A 19,113-nucleotide genomic window follows, 5' to 3' on the forward strand; every position below is an offset into this window, starting at 1 on the left:
ATTCTTTTGACTAGTCTGTTGTTATATAAATACATAAAGTAAACTGCTACCATCATCAAGAATATGTGCTAAATCTGAGACGAAAGAACCACATTGCTATAACTATGATGATCATTAGTACTAGAAATTGAAAAATGATTTTTAAAGTTTTTTAATGACTTGTAATTCACAGGATTATTTCAAGATGGGTTTTGAGCTGCCCAATAAACCGGTATCAGCTACTCTTGTCTGTCCACAACAGGGAATGTATGGCCCAGTACACTGGGGTAACACCTACTTGCCTCGAAAGATATATTGTGTTCTTTAGAGTGTGGAGCCAATTGTGTACACTGGTTAAAAATAATATCTAAGAAGAATACTTCCTCCTCAGAACTACCAGCGCTGATATTATGTCAATAGGTTGAGGCATGCCTGCATTAACCGCTTGCCCATTCGACTCGATTAAATATATTTTAACTAATAAATCATTTCTTTAGCTCTAAAAACACATACAGTACTGCTTGATCACATGCTTAGCACAAACTTTTACATTCAAATACTTACATTGACACTCACATAAGCTCTTACTAGGTTTGAAGGGGTTCACTTTATCATCAGGGTTTAATCACAGAATGCTCAATATGACCACCAATCTCCACAACCACCAGCAAGGCAAAGTCTGTATTCTTCTCTCAGAATCTGTGTGCACAAGGCAAAGTCTGTATTCTTCTCTCAGAATCTGTGTGCAAAAAGTAATTAAAAATACATAATGTTGATTTTAATATGTGAATCAGAAAGGCTCCATGAAAAGATGATTACATTATTATTATAACCTTTAAGCAATACATTATTATTCTTGGTAAAATTTTCATAATAGTTCAGAATTCACATCTAATCTTGATGATTATCATTATTATCATCATTATCATATCATCTCCTATTTAGACTTTTCAACAATCAATAAGATTATAAAAAATATAAAAAAGAAACAAAATAGATAAATGATATAAATACAGTTGAAAACATTTGGGCTCATTATAATCATCACATGACAACATTGGAAAATTGCCACATGTTTTTTCATGTACACCTTGTTTTGTGGTAATGACAATAAATTTTATCTAATCTTATCTTAAAAATTGAACATATACAGTAAGTTCTTTATTGACTGTACTATAATCAGTTTATAATTGTATAGTCCTTCTCTGATATATCATATAAGTAGAGTATAACTTATGGAACTTCAATTTGTTTTTACAAATTTTATGATCTTGTTTTCATCTTTATGTTTCAACTTTGCCCATATAACTTCATGAAAAAATGTTTGTTACAGATTTTTCATTTGTCATACTTAGATAAAGTTCAACATTTTGTATGTTACTGACTAAACAAAGTAATGTTAATGATAATCATAAAGCATACCACATGACAAATGTAACCAATCAAAATCAATCTGAATGACTTTTAAGCAAGAGTCACCAAGGATCACAGTCTTTCTGCTGGTAATTGGCACCGAGTCTTATCATATCCAACCAGACAACATTTCAACTTCAAATTCATTTGTGAATCTCACAGCAGTAAGTACTGTATTTTTATTTCTATTAAGTTGCAATATAATGATACTAATATTGTAACAGACCAAACAAGCGCTAGATAGTTTGTTTCTGAGATGCGTTAGAGTGGGTGATCTCAGCACAGTTGGTGACAGGGGTGTGATTGAATAATGTATTAGTATATAAAAAGGCCCAAGAGATTCATAGCACGCTGCCATGTTAACATCACCCCTGTCCATATCAGCACATTAGCACAAAGTAAAACCTCCTCCACTTCCTGGGAGTATTCACATCGTGCTTGCAATTTAATGCCTATACCGACTACTGTACATGCTCAAATTCATTAGAATGGAGATAACTATTTATGTTAATTCTTTAAAAAACAAATTCCAGATATGAAAGTAAAATGTTACTCACTTATTTGTTGCATTCAATGCCATATCAACATAGGTAGATAAACATAAAAATAGGTAAACTGCCTTGCCAAGGACACAAGAGAAATGCATGGCAAGGTTTGAACCTCTGACCTTAGGGTTGAGAGAATACTCTTTACAGTCATATTGAACACTATACAATGACAACCATAACTCTCAGTTACCGTAATGTTTTATGATGATTTATAATTTACAGGACTATTTCAAGATGACTACCAGTGAGCTGAAAGAGTTTCTGGAAAATGTTGATGAGATGGTCCTAGAGTGCACCGTATGCTTGAAGAGACTTAAGAATCCTAAATCCCTCAACTGCCTCCATACATTCTGTTTGGCATGTCTGGAAGACTGGGTAAAGAAGGAGAAGGGTAAGCTGATTTGCCCAACTTGTTCAAAATCATATCCTATTCCAGAGGGTGGGCTTCAGAATCTTCCACCAAATACCATTTTAAATAACTTAATAGAAACTATTGAACAATTTTTGAAAACAGAGCAGAAGAAGTGTGTTTGTGGAAAAGGAGAGGCAAAATACTACTGCCAGGAATGCAGAAATTACTTGTGCTCTACTTGTAGTGACCATCACAAAATATTGCCAGTGTTGGCAAATCACAAGCTACATTCAGTGAAGGAAGTGCGATCAATGAGCCCTTTACAGATTGCAGCATTACGTCCTCCACTGTGTTCCCTTCACAGTGAGCCTTTAAAATTTTTCTGTTGCATATGCAATACTGCAATATGCACAGACTGCGCAATTACTGACCACAGTGCAGGGGAAGGCAATCACAAACCAATCAGCATTTCTAAAGAATTTCAGACATTTAAAGAAACTTCAGCAGCATTGGAGAAGGCAGCAAATGACTGCACAAACAAATTACAAGATGGCCTTAAAGTTGTTATTCAGAATGCTACAAAATTAAAACAAAATACAGATACAAGTTTGAGAGATATTGACAACCATGTGCAAGAAATGTGCATGATAATGAAGAAGAAAGGAGACCAAATGAAAAATGAAGTAAAGACAATCTACGAAAAGAAAAACAAGGTGTTAGATGTACAAAAGGATGAACTAAAAACAACAATATCTGATATAAATACAAAACTGTCTTTTCTTAATCAGTTAATGAAGAGTGATGAAGCTACAGCAATGCAAACAGGTAAAAAAGTAATTATAGCACTGAAGGACAGAATTAATGAATTGCCAAAAACAGAGCCAAATGATAATGGATACATTAAGTTCTTAATAAATAAACAACAACTTGCTGCATTCCAACAATTTGATATTGGAAATGTTACACAAGTTATGGCAGCAGATTGTCTAGCACTAAAGGGAGAGGAATCTGTGATCCAAGGTCAGAAAATTGTTGCCAAAATAATCAAAACAAAAGAATATGAAATACATGCAAACCAAATGAAGGCAACATGGACAGAGCCTACAGGAGAAACCAATATCACACAAGTTCAACAAGATGACAAAAGAGATTATTTTGTGAAAGTCGAATGCACAAGTCCAGGAGTATGTAAACTAGATGTGAGTGCTGATGGCGAACCAATCAAGCAGTCACCATTGATGATCAAAGTAGAGAAGGAAGGATTAGTAAATACAATTGAAATACACAAATATGTTACAGATGTAGTTAAGTGTGAAGATGATTGCTTATTGGTTTCATGCTGGACAAATGAAATACTTAAGTACAAGCACTCGGGAGAATATATTGGTAAGGTTACACTACCAAAAGAGGTGCAAGTAAAAAGAATGTTCAAAATGATGAATGGCAACATAGCATTTAGTGATTATTCTAAATGCATCAAAATATGCAATATGAATGGTCAGGTGATCAAATCAATTGGTAAGAGAGTATTGAAGGATCCAGGTGGTATCCATGTGGATGAGGCAACAAATGTTGTATATGTAACAGATTGGCATAGCTGTTGCGTATTTATGTTTGACATTGATAGTGGCCGGATGATCAGGAAGATAGGGTCACCAGGAAAACTAGAAGGTCAAATAAGTGGAGCCATTAATGTTACCTTTACAAATCAAGGAAACCTTCTTGTATTAGAGAATGGCAAAGATAGACTACAATTATTTGATAAAGCTGGAAAGTTCATGAAAGTCCTTGTTGAAGCAGGTGATGAGAATGGTAAGTTGAAAGAACCACGTGGAGTAGTAGTTGATGAGGATGACAACATCATTATATCTAGCAATCACAATCTACAGCTTTTCAGGAGTGATGGAAATTTTATTAAAAGAATTGATAAACCAGAAATTGGAATCAGTAATCTACATGGATTATCCTTCATTTCATATCATCCACGAAAAGTTGCAGTAGCAAATATGAGTGTAAAAACTATAGAAATATTAAACTACTACATATAAAATCTTAAAACAAAAACATTTCTCTTTTTGCTTAAATATAAGCAGCTCTGGCAAAATCTCCGTTTGTCACAATTTCTAATTTTTTACAAGCACCCAAAACATTCGGGAATCAGAATTTTGAACATTTTCATGTTTTTGCATTTTATTTAAAAAGATATATTGTAGAACATTTCTACAAAATATTAATCACTAAATCTAACTGAAAAGTACATTAAAATGATTTTTAAAAATACAAATCATAATTAAACTATTAATTTCTTAAAACCTAGTCTGATATCCAATGAATTAAGTATTCATAACTTAGCTAAAACCCAAAATTTCCATCACATAAACAATGCTTTAAAGAAGAATTCATGCAGAATCTAAAAATACTAAAATCTCAATTTTGATTTTTTTTTACAAATGGCTGGTTTTGTCACAGCTGTTCACAATTTACATCAAAGTGATGAATATTGCTACATATGTAGCTTCTATTAATTTGAAAAGTCTTTTGAAAAAAATAACCAACTACCTTGAAAAAAAAAGATAATAAAAATGGATTATACCGCACAGTACATGCTAAAATGTTGAGTATTGTAGACTCACATTCCGTATTCTTTTCATATTTTTCATGACATCTTCTGTTCTTTAGTTGAATCTTGTGTGCTCTCGTTATGCAGATTTGTGCATTGCTCCATACATGTTTTATAACAGGCAATTGTAATGTATAAGATTATCATAATTCCTAGACAAGTACTATCCTTTTATTCATGTAAAATAACTACTGTAGAGGGCACATGCTCCACTCGCTTACCTCTAGTATGTTAACCGTCGCAATTAGTGTCGATAAAAGAGAACAATTATTATGACCACTGTGCATGCATGTTGCATGTAGTAAGTACACATCCGCCTGTCTTTGTAAAGACCCCAAAGTGACTAGAACTGTGTTGTTAATTATTTTATTTATTTATTTACCACATTTTTATAGCGCCCTTTCCATTAAGTAATCATGTTCAAAGGGCGCTTCACATTATAACTACACTAAAACAAGATAAACAATCAATTAAAAAAATAAATATAAAAATAGATAGGGACATATATTACTTAAATTACAATGGCCAATAAAACATTACTATCAGTTAAAATTGAGAAGATATTATTAAGAAAAATAAGATAAGTTAAAATTGCTTAAACTATATGTATCAATAGATGAGGGCTAACTCAGTTGTTAAACAACTCACTTGTTAGCATTTTGATTTTTAAGTCGTAATATTTATTTTAAGTGTAGATTAAGTGTTTGTCATACAGATATTGTTTACCAGTTTATATATCTGCTTTTAAAAATTTGTAGTTTAAAACTGAACCACTTTGGAAACCAGTACTATGTATTGAAAGTGTATATTCAGCATAAAGAATGAATAAATAAAATAAATAAATAAAACAGAATTTCCATGTATCTAATTCAAATCAAACTGTATCTTCTTTTTAGTATCTTTTTGTAGGCTTCTTGTGTTTTATTGAATACCGAATGCAGCTAATCTAAACCGTTATTTAATAGTATTATACTGCATTACAGTCTGTTCCATTCGATCATTTACAAATTGATATGAATTTTGAACAAAATATTTTCAGAGTGTAAAGTAGTTACCAAGAAGAACACTGAACATGCATGTTCAACATTTTTGAAACTAGCAATTCAATTATAGTGACGTCACACAGCATGAATCTAAAATTCTAGACGCTTATTTATTACTCGTGTCGTCTGTAGTGCATAAAAACAATAGTAACTAGACTTGCTATGTTTGTATAACAGAACATAGGGCTTTTCCTCAGTGTTATAACGAGGAATAAGAATATTAAGTAAAAAATACATGGAAAACAAAAATGCTTAGAGTACAGTACTTTAAAAAATCGCGAAGTAATAAAAAAAAAATATATATGAAAATTGCATTTATATAATTTAATGAACTGACCAAAAAAACATGGTATAATTTTTGTTGTTCTTATTTTATTGATGTTTGTAATAATTTGATGATGATGGTTATAGCTTTGTTTGGTAGTAATTATTAACATTTTAAAAATATTACTGGTACTTGTGTTTCTACATTTTCTGCTTTATAATTTGATAATATCTTTTCAATGTGATATTTTAAAACCCATTCTCAATCTGTAATTTTGATGTAATGTGAGTGTATTTTGTTTATTTATTTTATTTTATTTCAACTATCTTTAAAGAGGGTAACCCTTCCAGGTTAGCCCTTTAAGTTAACTGATATTCAGGGCCTTCTTTAATAAAATTAAGACAGTAAAAACAACATCATTACAACATAATAATAATAATAATAATAATAGTAATAATAACAACAACAACAACAACAACAACAACAATAACATACAATCCTCATAACAAACAAGTCTTAAAAGTATTAAGGTAATGTTAAGGTGAAAATAGATGAGCTGTACTCTTTTGAAAATTTACATTAAATTTGGCCCTAGCCACAATTTTTATATGAGTATTGAATATTGGATTAAAAAATATGTATGCCGTAAATACAGTTTCAAGTTGTAATCGGAAAAAACTATATGGTTTGCTATTTGTTTAGGTTTAGTTTGTTAAATCATTACACCTAGTTAGTATAGTGTTATTTTATCTGATTATGTTTAAAGAGTATACATATGATTATGAGTATACATGATAACTACTGTATATGATGTATGATTGCAGTAGCATGTAATGGTGATAAAACTGTCAAAATATTTAATTACTGATATATTCATAATCAGTGGCCTGCTGCCTTCAGTTGTTTGTGTTGTTTTAAAATAAAATTCTGATTGTTGATTTGATTGCACAAAAACTTTCAATATTTTTCATTATCTTTACTTGTAATTCTGATCAGGCTTTTACATTCAATGTAAAGTGCATACAGTACTCTGCGCTATAATATAAAAATAAATTTATTATTATTATTGAGTACTATTAAATGTAACTTCTGGAGTGAAACTTTTGCTTGCCAACCATCAATGATTAGTTGACGGTACTGCATTTGGTGCGCACACGCAGCGTGCAAAAATTACCCGCTGCAGAGTGTATACCATGCTTTAGATAAATGCTGACGTATCTTACCTTGTGAAAAGTTACCATGACAATGAACTTTGTATTTGTAGAGTGGAGATGGCCACCTCTCAGAGGAAGGTCATTCATCTGGACAGAGCCAAACATCAAAGGACAGCCACTGTGGTGGAAACATATGATTGTACTATTAAAGACCTGCCTACAGTAGAGTACAGTAGTACTATGTTAAAAAATTCTACTATTTTACAAACGTCTTCCAAGAAGACAGCATGGTTTAAAGGGGTTTACATACACCACTTTACCTTCAGGGTTCAATCTCAGAATGCTCAATAATGTCCTCTAGTCTCGATATCTACAAGTAAAGCACAGTCTGTCTTATCCACCTGTGTTTAACACTCAGGATTCTGTTTTTTTTTCTATTTTATTTTGTACTAACCAACAGCGATAACAAATTGAGGCTTGTTTCTCAATACTGTGCAGTGCGAGTTTACAGCCTGTTTGTGAGCTTGGGTCACAAATGTTTGTTAACATGTTTGTTTGTTATTCTCAGATAAAAGTTCAACTTTGTGTATGTTATCAACTATTATACCAAGTAAAAGTTTATACACAGATCCAATGTTAATCCCAATATATATCACATGACAAATATAACCAATCAATCACCCAGGATCACAATCTTTTTGTTGGCAATCTCACCGAGTCGCATCATATCCAACACTTCAAATTCATAGTAAACCTGACAGCAGTAAGTATTTACATATTTATAATAATGTAATGGTAGATAAAAAGGGCTATAAAAAATGTTTGGTTGTTGTTAATCCACCTGCCCTACGTTGTAAAAATAATATAATAGGCCTACCAGTAAATACATGTAAATGAAATGCTTCTGACTGTATAACAAACATAAATAAACAGCAAATGTCTTCACTGCAACAATGTGATATTGGAAGTGTAACACAATTTAGGACAGCAGACCATCTTACATTAAAGGGAGGGAAATCTGTGACACGTGGTCAGACAATTGTCAAAGCAATAAAAGCAGATAAATTTGAAATACATAAAAATCAACTAAAGGCAACATGGACACAACATCACTCAAGTTAAAAAAGATGACAAATAAAATTACTTTGTCAAAGGTAAATGCATATTTCCAGGAGTTTACAAAAACTGAGTGAGTGTTTATGGTGAACCAATTAGGCAGTCACCAATAATGATCAATGAAGAATTAGTAAATACTATTAAAATAAGAAATATAGATATTATAAATGTGGTTAAATGTGAAGATGATTGTTTGCTCGTTTCATGCAGGACAAATGAAATACGCAAACACAAGCAAATCAGAAGAATGTTGGTAAGGTTACACTACCATTGGGTGTGAATTTTTTTAGAATGTACAAAATGATGAATGGTAATATAGCATTTAGTGATTACTTTAAATACATCTATGTATGTAATATGAATGGTCAGGTGATCAAATTAATGGCAATATCATTATATCAAACGATAACAAACTACAGGTATTCAGTAGCGATGGAAAATTCATCAAAAGAATTGATAACCAAGATGATGGGATCAACAAACCATGCGGAATATTCATCGTTTAATATCATCCAAGACGAATAGCAGTAGCAAACAGGGGTAACACAACTATACAAATATTTAATAATACCGTATTAAAATATGCAGTAGCAAACAGGGGTAACACAACAATACAAATATTCAATTATTAAGATATGTATTAGCAAACAGGGATAGCAAAACTATACAAATATTCAACTAGATTTGAACTCGTCACTGAGGACGAGTTAGGTGGTTCGCTGCACTGACCCACAAGGAAGTGCGCGCGGTGCGGATTGAACAATATTTAAATGCTGAAAATGGCAAAATACGCTTTGTTTAGTTTGTTAAAAAAGAATTTGGAGCATTTTAAAAGATTTACTCATGCGTACGTGCATGTCATAACGCACGTGCGCATCTTAATGTCACTGTTGTCTCCTGATATGAGATATATATGTATCAACTTTCATTGACAAACGCCTGTTGGTGAAGGAGTAATTATCATTCCCAGAAAAAAAGTCCTGCACAGGGATCCTGCAGAATTTTGTGGCCAGGAAATCCCCCAGACTCCTGTAGGATTGGCGAAGGACTTTCTTGTATGGGCTCTTTCTCTGATGTATCACAAAAAGTAAGGCTATAACTTTAATGGAGACATTTTTTTTTTTATAATATTGATTTTGTCGGTGTTTCAAATTTGTCTACAAGGTATTATACAACTTCATGCCCAAGTGTTTGTTGAACATTTTATATTTGTCATACTTAGATAAAGTTAATCTTTTTCTATGTTATCAACTACCAAGTTTGCATATAAAGCCAATGATAATATAGAATATATCACATGACATATCTAACCAATCAAAATCACCCTGGAGCTTGCCCATGGCTAGCAACAATCACCCAGGATCACAATCTTTTTGTTGGCAATCTCACCGAGTTGCATCATATCCAACAATTCAAATTCATAGTAAACCTTGCAGCAGTAAGTATTAAATATTTATATTAAGTTGCAATATAATGATACTGATAATATAATAGTTAATAGAGAGTAAAAAATGTTTGTTTGCATTCAATCCCTCACTCCTAATTTTCCAAGTAATGGGAGGGATATTTTTTACAAGCTAAAAAATAATCAAAATTGAGATAGTTAAACAAAAATTTCAGCCTGGAACATCAACAATATTTGGATCTTTGGTCCTACATTCTGCCAGTCTAAAGTAGGCCTATAGCTAGGCATATGTAAATTAAGGCTATAGGATGCACAAAATTCAAGTAAATTAAATATTTCTAACTGCATAATTCTAAAATACCTCTACTCTTTTTTTCCACCCGCCCCTTAATTAAAATTGTTACCACCTGACAACATATTTTTTAGGCCTATTGAAAATTTTACACGATGAGCTCCACTACAAACTATGTATCCTGTCAAGTTTTTTCTATTTTTTTAAATTTTTGTGTAGCTAACAATTGCCTACTAGCTGTTGCAATGGGAAGCAAGAAGTGAGGTGGTATTACAAACATACTAGCAGGATACAAAACTTACTGTAACATTAGAAATATATTTCACAAATATGTAGAGAGCTTTTCAAGTAGCATGCAGACACGGAACAAAAAAAAAGTGTTCAAATATAATAATTAGCTTTCTGTCTGAAGTATCTCTTTACAATATTATGCATATATGCATTTTATTTACTTCAAATTTCTGAAAGTGAGAATACTCCCACTAAATTTTCTTTTTTGTATGATTTATAATTTTCAGGATTTCATGATGGCTAAGGTAAGTCAGTTTCTGGAAAAAAAAGATCAGATATGCATTTGTGCAAATGGAGAGGTACAATACTTCTGCCAGGAATGCAGAGAGTACTTGTGTTCTACTTGCAGTGACCATCACACAAGATTGCCAGTGTTGGCAAATCACAAGCTACATTCAGTGGAGAAGCAACCTTTACAGATTGCATCACTTCCTGCAAAGTGTTCTGTTCACAATGAGGCTCTAAAATTTTTCTGCTGCACATGCAATATTCCAATATGCACAGACTGCGCAATAACTGACCACAGTGGAGGGGAAGGAAATCACAAACCAATCAGCATTTCTAAAGCATTCCAAGCATTTGAAGAAACTTCAGCAGAATTGGAGAAAGCTGCCAATGACTACAAAAACAAACTACATGATGGCCTCAAAGCTGTAAAACAAAGTGCTTTAACATTAGATCACAGTCAAGAGACAACTTTGAGAGATATAGATAATCATGTGCAAGAAATGTTAAAGATAATTAAAGAGAATGGAGACAAACTTAAAACTAAAGTAGACACAATCTACAAAAAGAAAAAGAAGTTGTTAGATGTACAAATGGATGATTTGGAAGCAAAAATATCTGATATAATTACAAAACTAAGTTATCTTAATCAATTACTAAAGAGTGATGAAGTTACAGCAATGCAATCAAGTGATTCAGTAGTCACAGCACTGAAGGACGTCAGAATCAAAGATCTGCCAAAAATAGAGCCAGATGATGACAGATACATTAAATTCTTTATCAATGAGAATCAAATGTCTTTATTGCAAAAATATGATATTGGGTATGTATCACACATGAGGGCAGCAAACTGTCTAACATTAAAGGGAGGGAAATCTGTGACCCAAGGTCAGACAATTGTTGTCAATATAATCAAAACTGATGAATGTGAAATATATACAAATCAACTAAATGCAATATGGACACATCCTACAGGAGAAATCTACATCAATCAAGTTCAGGTAGATGACAATGGAGATTATTTTGTGACAACAAAATGTACAAGTCCAGGTGATTGCACACTAGATGTGATTGCTGATGATGACGTAATTAAGCAGTCACCAATGGTAATTAAAGTAGAGAAGACAGGATTTGTAAAGAGCATTCAAGTACATGTTGATAAAAGTCTTAGTCATGTAGTGTATAGAGACGATGTCTTGCTAGTTTCAGGCTTTACAAATGAAATACTCCAGTACAAGTCAGGAAAATTTATTGGTAAGGTAACACTACCACAAGGAGTGGTAGTTGACCGAATGCACAAAATGAAGAATGGTAACATAGTATTCATTGATGGTATTAAATGTGTGAGAGTTTGCAATATGATTGGTGATGTGATCAAAACAATTGGTAGGGGAGCATTTAAAGATCCATCTGGTATACATGTGGATGAGCCCTCCAATACTGTGTATGTAGGAGATAAGGTTATGTGCTGTGTGTTTGTTTTTGACATTAATAGTGGAGAGTTCAAAGGGTGCATAGGGTCAATGAATGGAGTAATTGATGTGAGTCTTACAAATCAAGGACAACTTCTTATATTAGAATATGAGAACAGCAGATTGCAATTATTTGATAAAGAGGGAAGATTCATAAAAGTCCTTGTTGGAGCAGGTGATGAGAATGGGAAGGTAAGATGTCCAGGTGGAGTAGTAGTTGATGAGGATGACAACATCATTTTATCAAGCCGTCACAAATTACAGCTCTTCAGTAGTGATGGACATTTTATTAAAAGAATTGACAATGAAAAAGATGGAATCAACACACCATATGGATTATCAATCATTTCATATCATCCAAGGAGAGTAGCAGTTGTAAATAATGGTGACAAAACCATAAAAATATTCAATTATTAAAGTGTATTTGATGGCATATTATGATTGCCCCAAACGTGATAAATTCCAAAAATATGTCCCATTTGCAACAACACCAAGTCTGACATGTTTCAGAGGCAAAACAACGTATGAATATCGTTAATAACTTTGCAATTAAACAAATGGTTGTAATTAAAATTTTACATATAATCACAATATATATAGATATATAATCCTGAAAAATTTCAAAAGGGTACGACAATTTATTACCAAGTTGCAAACATGCAAACTTTAACTCTTTTTTCTTCAAAAGTGAAAAATTCAAGTTACGTTGTTTTGCCACGAAACGGCCGTTGTGTTACTTTGTGTTTTAAATACTGTACAGAAAGTACTTTAGGCCTAAACATTGACTAGTTGAAAATTAAAGGCCACAAAAATTAATCCTTCAATATTGAAACTGTATTCCATAAATTAGTTTTAATATAAATTCCTGCATATATCACAATCTATAATTTGTAAGATGCTGGAACTACAATTTAATTTGTACTTAAAATAATAATTTTGATGAATTCTATTTAATTCAAATGTCCATATTCTGAGCCAAAGGAGTGCCTCAATAAGATGTAACAAAAGATAATAATCTAGTGCTAAAAAAGTACTCTTAAAATTACTCTTTGTTTATGATGGAATTACATTATTATAATGGTTTATGATGTGCTGTGACAATTAAATACATGTATTCTCTCTAAATATTTGGTAGTACTTTGATTTGTTCACAAAATGCATCTATAATTTCAGTTCCTGCCAGGGTAGCCCTGTGAGGTTTTCAAATTGACATACTCTCAATGTGTTCTCATGGGCAAAAGTTCCCACCCCACCCCAACCCCCCACCCCCTCAACCCCCCACCCACTAACATCCTGTACTTCAACTGTAAAGAGCATTGACATTATGCCAACATCTAGCAGGCACCAAATATCATCAAATAAAAAAAACAGGCCCAATTTGTGTTATATTTAAATTATGAATGTCCTACAGTATGTGGACTCATATGACATCAATGCCACTGTTACAAACTGATTTTAAATGGTGACATGCCAGTGAGATAAATGGCTATAGCTACTACAATTCACAAGAGTATATTATTTCTTTAAAGAATTAATCATCGATAATGCACGAAAATTACAATGTGATAATTTTATTTATGGCACATAATGAAACCCAATAGTTGGATCAACACAACAGCCAAAAAGTTTAATACTGAACTACTAGTAGATATATGGATGACACTTTCCGTATATTTAACATAAATAATGTGCCATTATTCTTTAATTATATTAATACCAGACTTCCAAACATAAAATTTACCATAGAAACTTCCTCTACTAAAACCTTACAGACTTCTATCTTTAACTAAATTTTCAATATGTGGAACCTCAATTATATATTGTTTTGACTAAACTTGTCTGTAGTGTGATTGTATCATACAAAACCCAAGCACAAACATATTTGTTGCCATTTAGTTGACTCTTGTCTGTAGTGTATGCACTTCAATTCAAGTGTGTACAAAAGCATTATCATTTAGTTTATACTGCATTGGCAAGCTCAGACTGAAGTCCAACTTATTTTTAAATATTAACCACTATTTAATTTGCACATAGAAAGAACCAATCATAATTATTTACAAACCGTCACATGACAAATTTAACCAATGAAAATCAACATGGGGCAAGGGCTTGCTAAAACCCCTTCAAGCACAGTCTGATAGTATACAATTATTTCAAATGAAATTAAAAGGTTAAGAGTCAACTTTACAACAGTAAGTAGTAGTATATTTAAAGAACAATAATGTTAATTTTTTTTAAATGACTACTACAGATGACAACAGTTGATAAGATACACTATGATTTCCGCTGTGAAAGGAGCTGTAAATTCAATACAATAGCGCTACAGTATACTCTTTCAAAGTTTCATCTAATATATCAAAGCATTGGTATCATCTATTGGTAAAATGTTCATATTTTATCTGTTTGTTCTTGTATATACTAGACAGTATTAATATTCATGTACTGTTGCAAAGTGTAAAGTAAATTAGAAATAAAATATAATAATAAAAATATACAACTTTTGAAGGTTAAATTTAATGCTTGAAAAAATTTCCTGAGGGCCAGCAAGGCAAGAAGGAAATTTTTTAATGCATGCTCTACTAATTGCTTTATAAATCAATCGCTATCTTTTAATGTTAGTTTTTATAACCAAATGCATTGTACTAGTCATCGGTTCCTATAGTGGTATGATCAGTATACTGTGTGCGTATATTTTGTGCGTATGCTGATTTGTGCTCCTGCATTGTAGGCCTACATGTTAACTACACATCAGCAGTACTGTACAGACATGATGAATAACTAGGCAATTTTGTAATCTGTATTGTGTTAGAAGAACTTTTTGTAATTTTTCACATTCGTCAAAGAAATAAACATTTTTCAAAACACTAGAGAGCAAATAGAGTCACTGTCACTAACTTTTTGGTCGGTGCAGACAGGTAAAAATCTTGGGATGATTTCATAACTACATGCTAGGCTATACGGCCTAGGCTAGTAGGAGGAGGCCTCGGTGGCCTGCTGCCTGGCCGTAGGCCTACATCTAATTTTGTTTCTTGAGTCTTTAAAATAGATGTAGAATATTCCTATTAAATGTTCAGTTTGTTTAGTTTATAGGGTTCATTGATTCAAGGAATTGCTTAATTGTTTATACTTAATATTGAATTTTATAAAGTAACTTTCTTCGGGTTCTAATTAACCTTGTTTTATGAAAGTAATTTTCAACTACAATTCAATTTTTATCGCGGTGCGGGATATCTTAGCGGTGACGAAAAAATTAGGATTTTTTTTTTGTGACGAAAAAATTAGGATTTTTTTTTGCACACGAACCTAAAAAAATCAAGCCAAGCGTCAAAATCAGTGGACTGTGGGGGATAGGCAAAATAACATTGGGAGTTGCAGTGATGACATCACGATTAACTTATAATAATAATTATTTATAAATATTTATATAGTAATAGAAATTATTTATTCATAATTTACAGCATTATTTCAAGATGGGTGCCAGTAACAGTGAGCTGAATTTTGTGGAAAATGTTGAGGAGAAAGTCCTAGAGTGTACCATATGCTTCAAGAGACTTCAAAATCCTAAATCACTCAACTGCCTCCATAGTTTCTGTTTGGCATGCCTGGAAGATTGGGTTAAGGAGAAGGGTAAGCTAACCTGCCCAACCTGCTCAAAACTGTATCCCATTCCAGATGGCGGGCTTGAGAAGCTTCCACCAAATACTTTTATAAATAACTTATTAGAAATTATTGAACAATTTTCAGAAAGTGAAAAGATAAAATGTGTTTGTAAAAATGGACAAGCAAAACACTACTGCCAGAATTGCAGACAGTACTTGTGCTGTGCTTGTAGAGGCCATCACGAAATATTGCCAGTGTTGGCAAATCACAAGCTGTGTTCAGTGGAAGATATGAGATCAATGACACCTTTACAGATTGCATCGTTACATCCTCCGCTATGTTCCCTTCACAATGATCCTCTAAAATTTTTCTGCTGCATATGCAATATTCCAATATGCCTGCATTGCACAATTACTGACCACAATGCTTGGGAAAAAACTCACAAACCGATCAACATTTCTAAAGCATTTCAAACATTTAAAGAAACTTCAGAAACCTTTGCAAAAGTAGCAACTGACTGCAAAAAAAAATTACAAGATGGTCTTACAGAAGTTACTCAGAATGCTACAAAATTAGAAGAAAATAAAGATACAACTTTAAGAGATATTGACAATCATGTGCAAAAAATGCTAAAGAAAATCAAAGAGAATGGAGACAAAATGAAAAAAGAAGTAGAAGCAATCTTCAAAAAGAAAAAAAATGTGTTAGATGAACAAATAGACAAATTGAAAGCAGCAATATCTGATATAAACACAAAACTGAGTTTCCTTGATCAGTTAATTAAAAGTGATGAAGCTACAGCAATGCAGTCAAGTGAAAAAGTAATTACACCACTGAAGGACAGAATCAATGAGTTGCCAAAAACAGAGCCAAATGATAATGGATACAATAAATTCTTTATAACCAAACAACAACTTTTGCAACAATGTGATATTGGGAATGTTACACAAATGAGGGAAGCTGACTGTCTAACATTAAATGGACAGACATCTGTGACCCAAGGTCAAACAATTGTTGTCAAGGTAATGAAGACATATGATTGTGAAATACATGCAAACCAACTGAAGGCAACATGGAAACATCCTACAGGAAGAACCAACATCACCCAAGTTGAAGAAGATGACAATGGAGATTATTTTTTGACAGGAAAATGCACAAGTCCAGGTGTATGTGAACTAGGTGTGAGTGTTAATGGTAAACAAATCAAGCAGTCACCAATTATGATCAAAGTAGAAAAGGAAGGTTTAGTAAATACCATTCAAATAGACAATGTAAATGTTTATGATGTAGCTAAGGGTGAAGTTGATCACTTGCTGGTTTCATGCAGGACAAATGAAATACTAAAATACAAGGAATCAGGAGAATATATTGGTAAGATTATACTACCACAAGGTGTGCAAGTTTACAGAATGTACAAAATGAAGAATGGTAACATAGTATTTAGTGAAATTTTAAAACACATCACAATATGCAATGAGAATGGTCAAGTGATCAAATCAATTGGTCTCACAGGACCAATGCATCCATCTGGTATCCATGTGGATGAAGTATCAAATGTTGTGTATGTCGGGGATTGGAAAACTTACTATGCATTCATGTTTGATATTGATAATGACAAGATGATCAAGAAAATAGGTTCACAAGGCAACCCAGCTGGTCAACTGAGTGCAGTTGCTGATGTTACCCTTACAAATCAAGGGCATATTATTTTATTGGAGAATGATATCAGCAGATTACAGCTTTTTGATAATGAGGGAAAATTCATGAAAATCCTTGTTGAAGCAGGTGATGAGGACGGTAAAGTGAGGAATCCTTGTGCAGTAGTAGTTGATGCGGATGACAACATCATCATATCAAGTGACCACAAACTACAACTTTTCAGTAGTGATGGAAATTTTATTAAAAGAATTGATAATCAAGAGGATGGAATTAAAAATCCATGGGGATTATCCATCATTTCCTATCATCCAAGATCAGTGGCAGTAGCAAATTATGGTGACAACACTATCAAAATATTCAATTATTAGAGTAGTCTGCTGCCCTCACTTGTTTTGTTTTTGATCAAAATTGAATAAATGTATTAAAACAGATAATAACAACATCATCATCAATAACAATAATCATAATAATAACATAATAATAATAATAAGTTACTATTTGACTCCATCATGGTATAAAGTAATAGAAAAAAAAGGTTACCTTTCATCATTTAAGTAGCTTCCAGTACCTTCATCAGCAGTCAAGTGAAAATGCAGAAAAAGGGCTAATTATGCCCCTTTTTCCCCCAGTTTTGTAAATATTCAAAAATCTGTATCTCAGTAACCGTTTCCAAGTAGTTTTGTAAAAAAATCTTTGTGTGTCTCAGGTCAGCATTCTTGACAAATAGCATAAATTGGGTTTATTCTGTAAAGGGAAATAATCTAGTTCTAATAATATACTACAAAATTTTCTACAAAATTTGTTTGTTTATGATGAAATTACATCATTGTAACAGATTATGATGTGCTGCGACAATTAAAATATACTTCCTTACATATTTGTTGTAGTTCTTTGATTTATTCATGAATAATATTATATAAGGCGTGTCAAAATATTTTAGTTCCTGTTAGATTGTGATCGCTTGTAAAATAATTATTGGCTTTACATATATCTAACAATTAACAACAGGGAGCATGACATGAAATAACAAGGCAAACAAAATGGAAAACTAAATTTTCAAAGTAGTCAATAGAATCAAAATACAACAATATATATACAGTGTAGATATAAACAGAAAGTTGAGGTCTGGCTTAAAAGCAACTTGAGAAAGATGGGTCATACCTATGTTGTGGGAAGACAACTATAAATTGCAATGGAATTTTTAACACACAAAATGATGATGGTTTGCTTTTCACTGATACTACACATTCATTTATTCAACATATTCATTAAACGACAGGGACTGAATGGACCAGTACACCGTGGTAACCCTCTACTCTTCTCGAAGGATGTACTGGGTTCTTTAAAGTGCACACAAGCCAAATGCGTACACTGGGCCTACAGTTTAAAATCCCTATCCAAGAAGACTTGTTCCACCACCGGAACCATGGGCAAGTGAGCTGTCAGCAGCCCATAGCCTTACAAGTATCTATAAGAAAATAAATCTTACTAATAATAATGGTAAAAGATAAGCAACAGCATCTCCATGGCAAACACTTACGTTTATTGAAGTAAATCAAATGCTACTATCTTCATCCTCTGGGTTTGATATTCCTGAAATGCTTAACAATTTCTATGAGTCCAAACATGTTCGATCACCACGTACTGTATTAGGATCCTTCCCTCAGGATCTGTTTCTG

General features: G+C 32.6%; 1 protein-coding gene across 1 annotated transcript; it reads left to right on the top strand.

Annotated features, from left to right (window-relative positions):
• The first annotated feature begins 716 nt into the window (after positions 1-716).
• Positions 717-18,309, top strand: LOC117107049. The gene is made up of 6 exons (XM_033248572.1): positions 717-1,556; positions 2,163-4,334; positions 4,972-5,033; positions 9,778-9,928; positions 10,706-11,809; positions 15,634-18,309. The coding sequence occupies exons 1-6, from the start codon at positions 1,437-1,439 to the stop codon at positions 17,800-17,802; spliced, it is 5,778 nt and encodes a 1,925-aa protein (XP_033104463.1). The 5' UTR covers positions 717-1,436; the 3' UTR covers positions 17,803-18,309.
• The last annotated feature ends 804 nt before the right edge of the window (positions 18,310-19,113 follow it).

The sequence above is a fragment of the Anneissia japonica genome, unplaced genomic scaffold (genome assembly GCF_011630105.1).
Source record: "Anneissia japonica isolate Jap-2015-1 unplaced genomic scaffold, ASM1163010v1 scaffold9291_len582782_cov165, whole genome shotgun sequence".
Lineage (NCBI taxonomy): Eukaryota > Metazoa > Echinodermata > Crinoidea > Comatulida > Comatulidae > Anneissia > Anneissia japonica.

What these genes read in the sequence shown, in the direction of transcription:
- LOC117107049 (XM_033248572.1), top strand. Translation starts at nt 1,437, where the DNA reads ATGACTTTTAAGCAAGAGTCACCAAGGATCACAGTCTTTCTGCTGGTA. An exon ending in TAGAAATATTAAACTACTAC is followed by an intron (nt 4,335 to 4,971) that starts ATATAAAATCTT and finishes TCTGTTCTTTAG; the next exon opens with TTGAATCTTGTGTGCTCTCG. An exon ending in TCATAGTAAACCTTGCAGCA is followed by an intron (nt 9,929 to 10,705) that starts GTAAGTATTAAA and finishes TATAATTTTCAG; the next exon opens with GATTTCATGATGGCTAAGGT.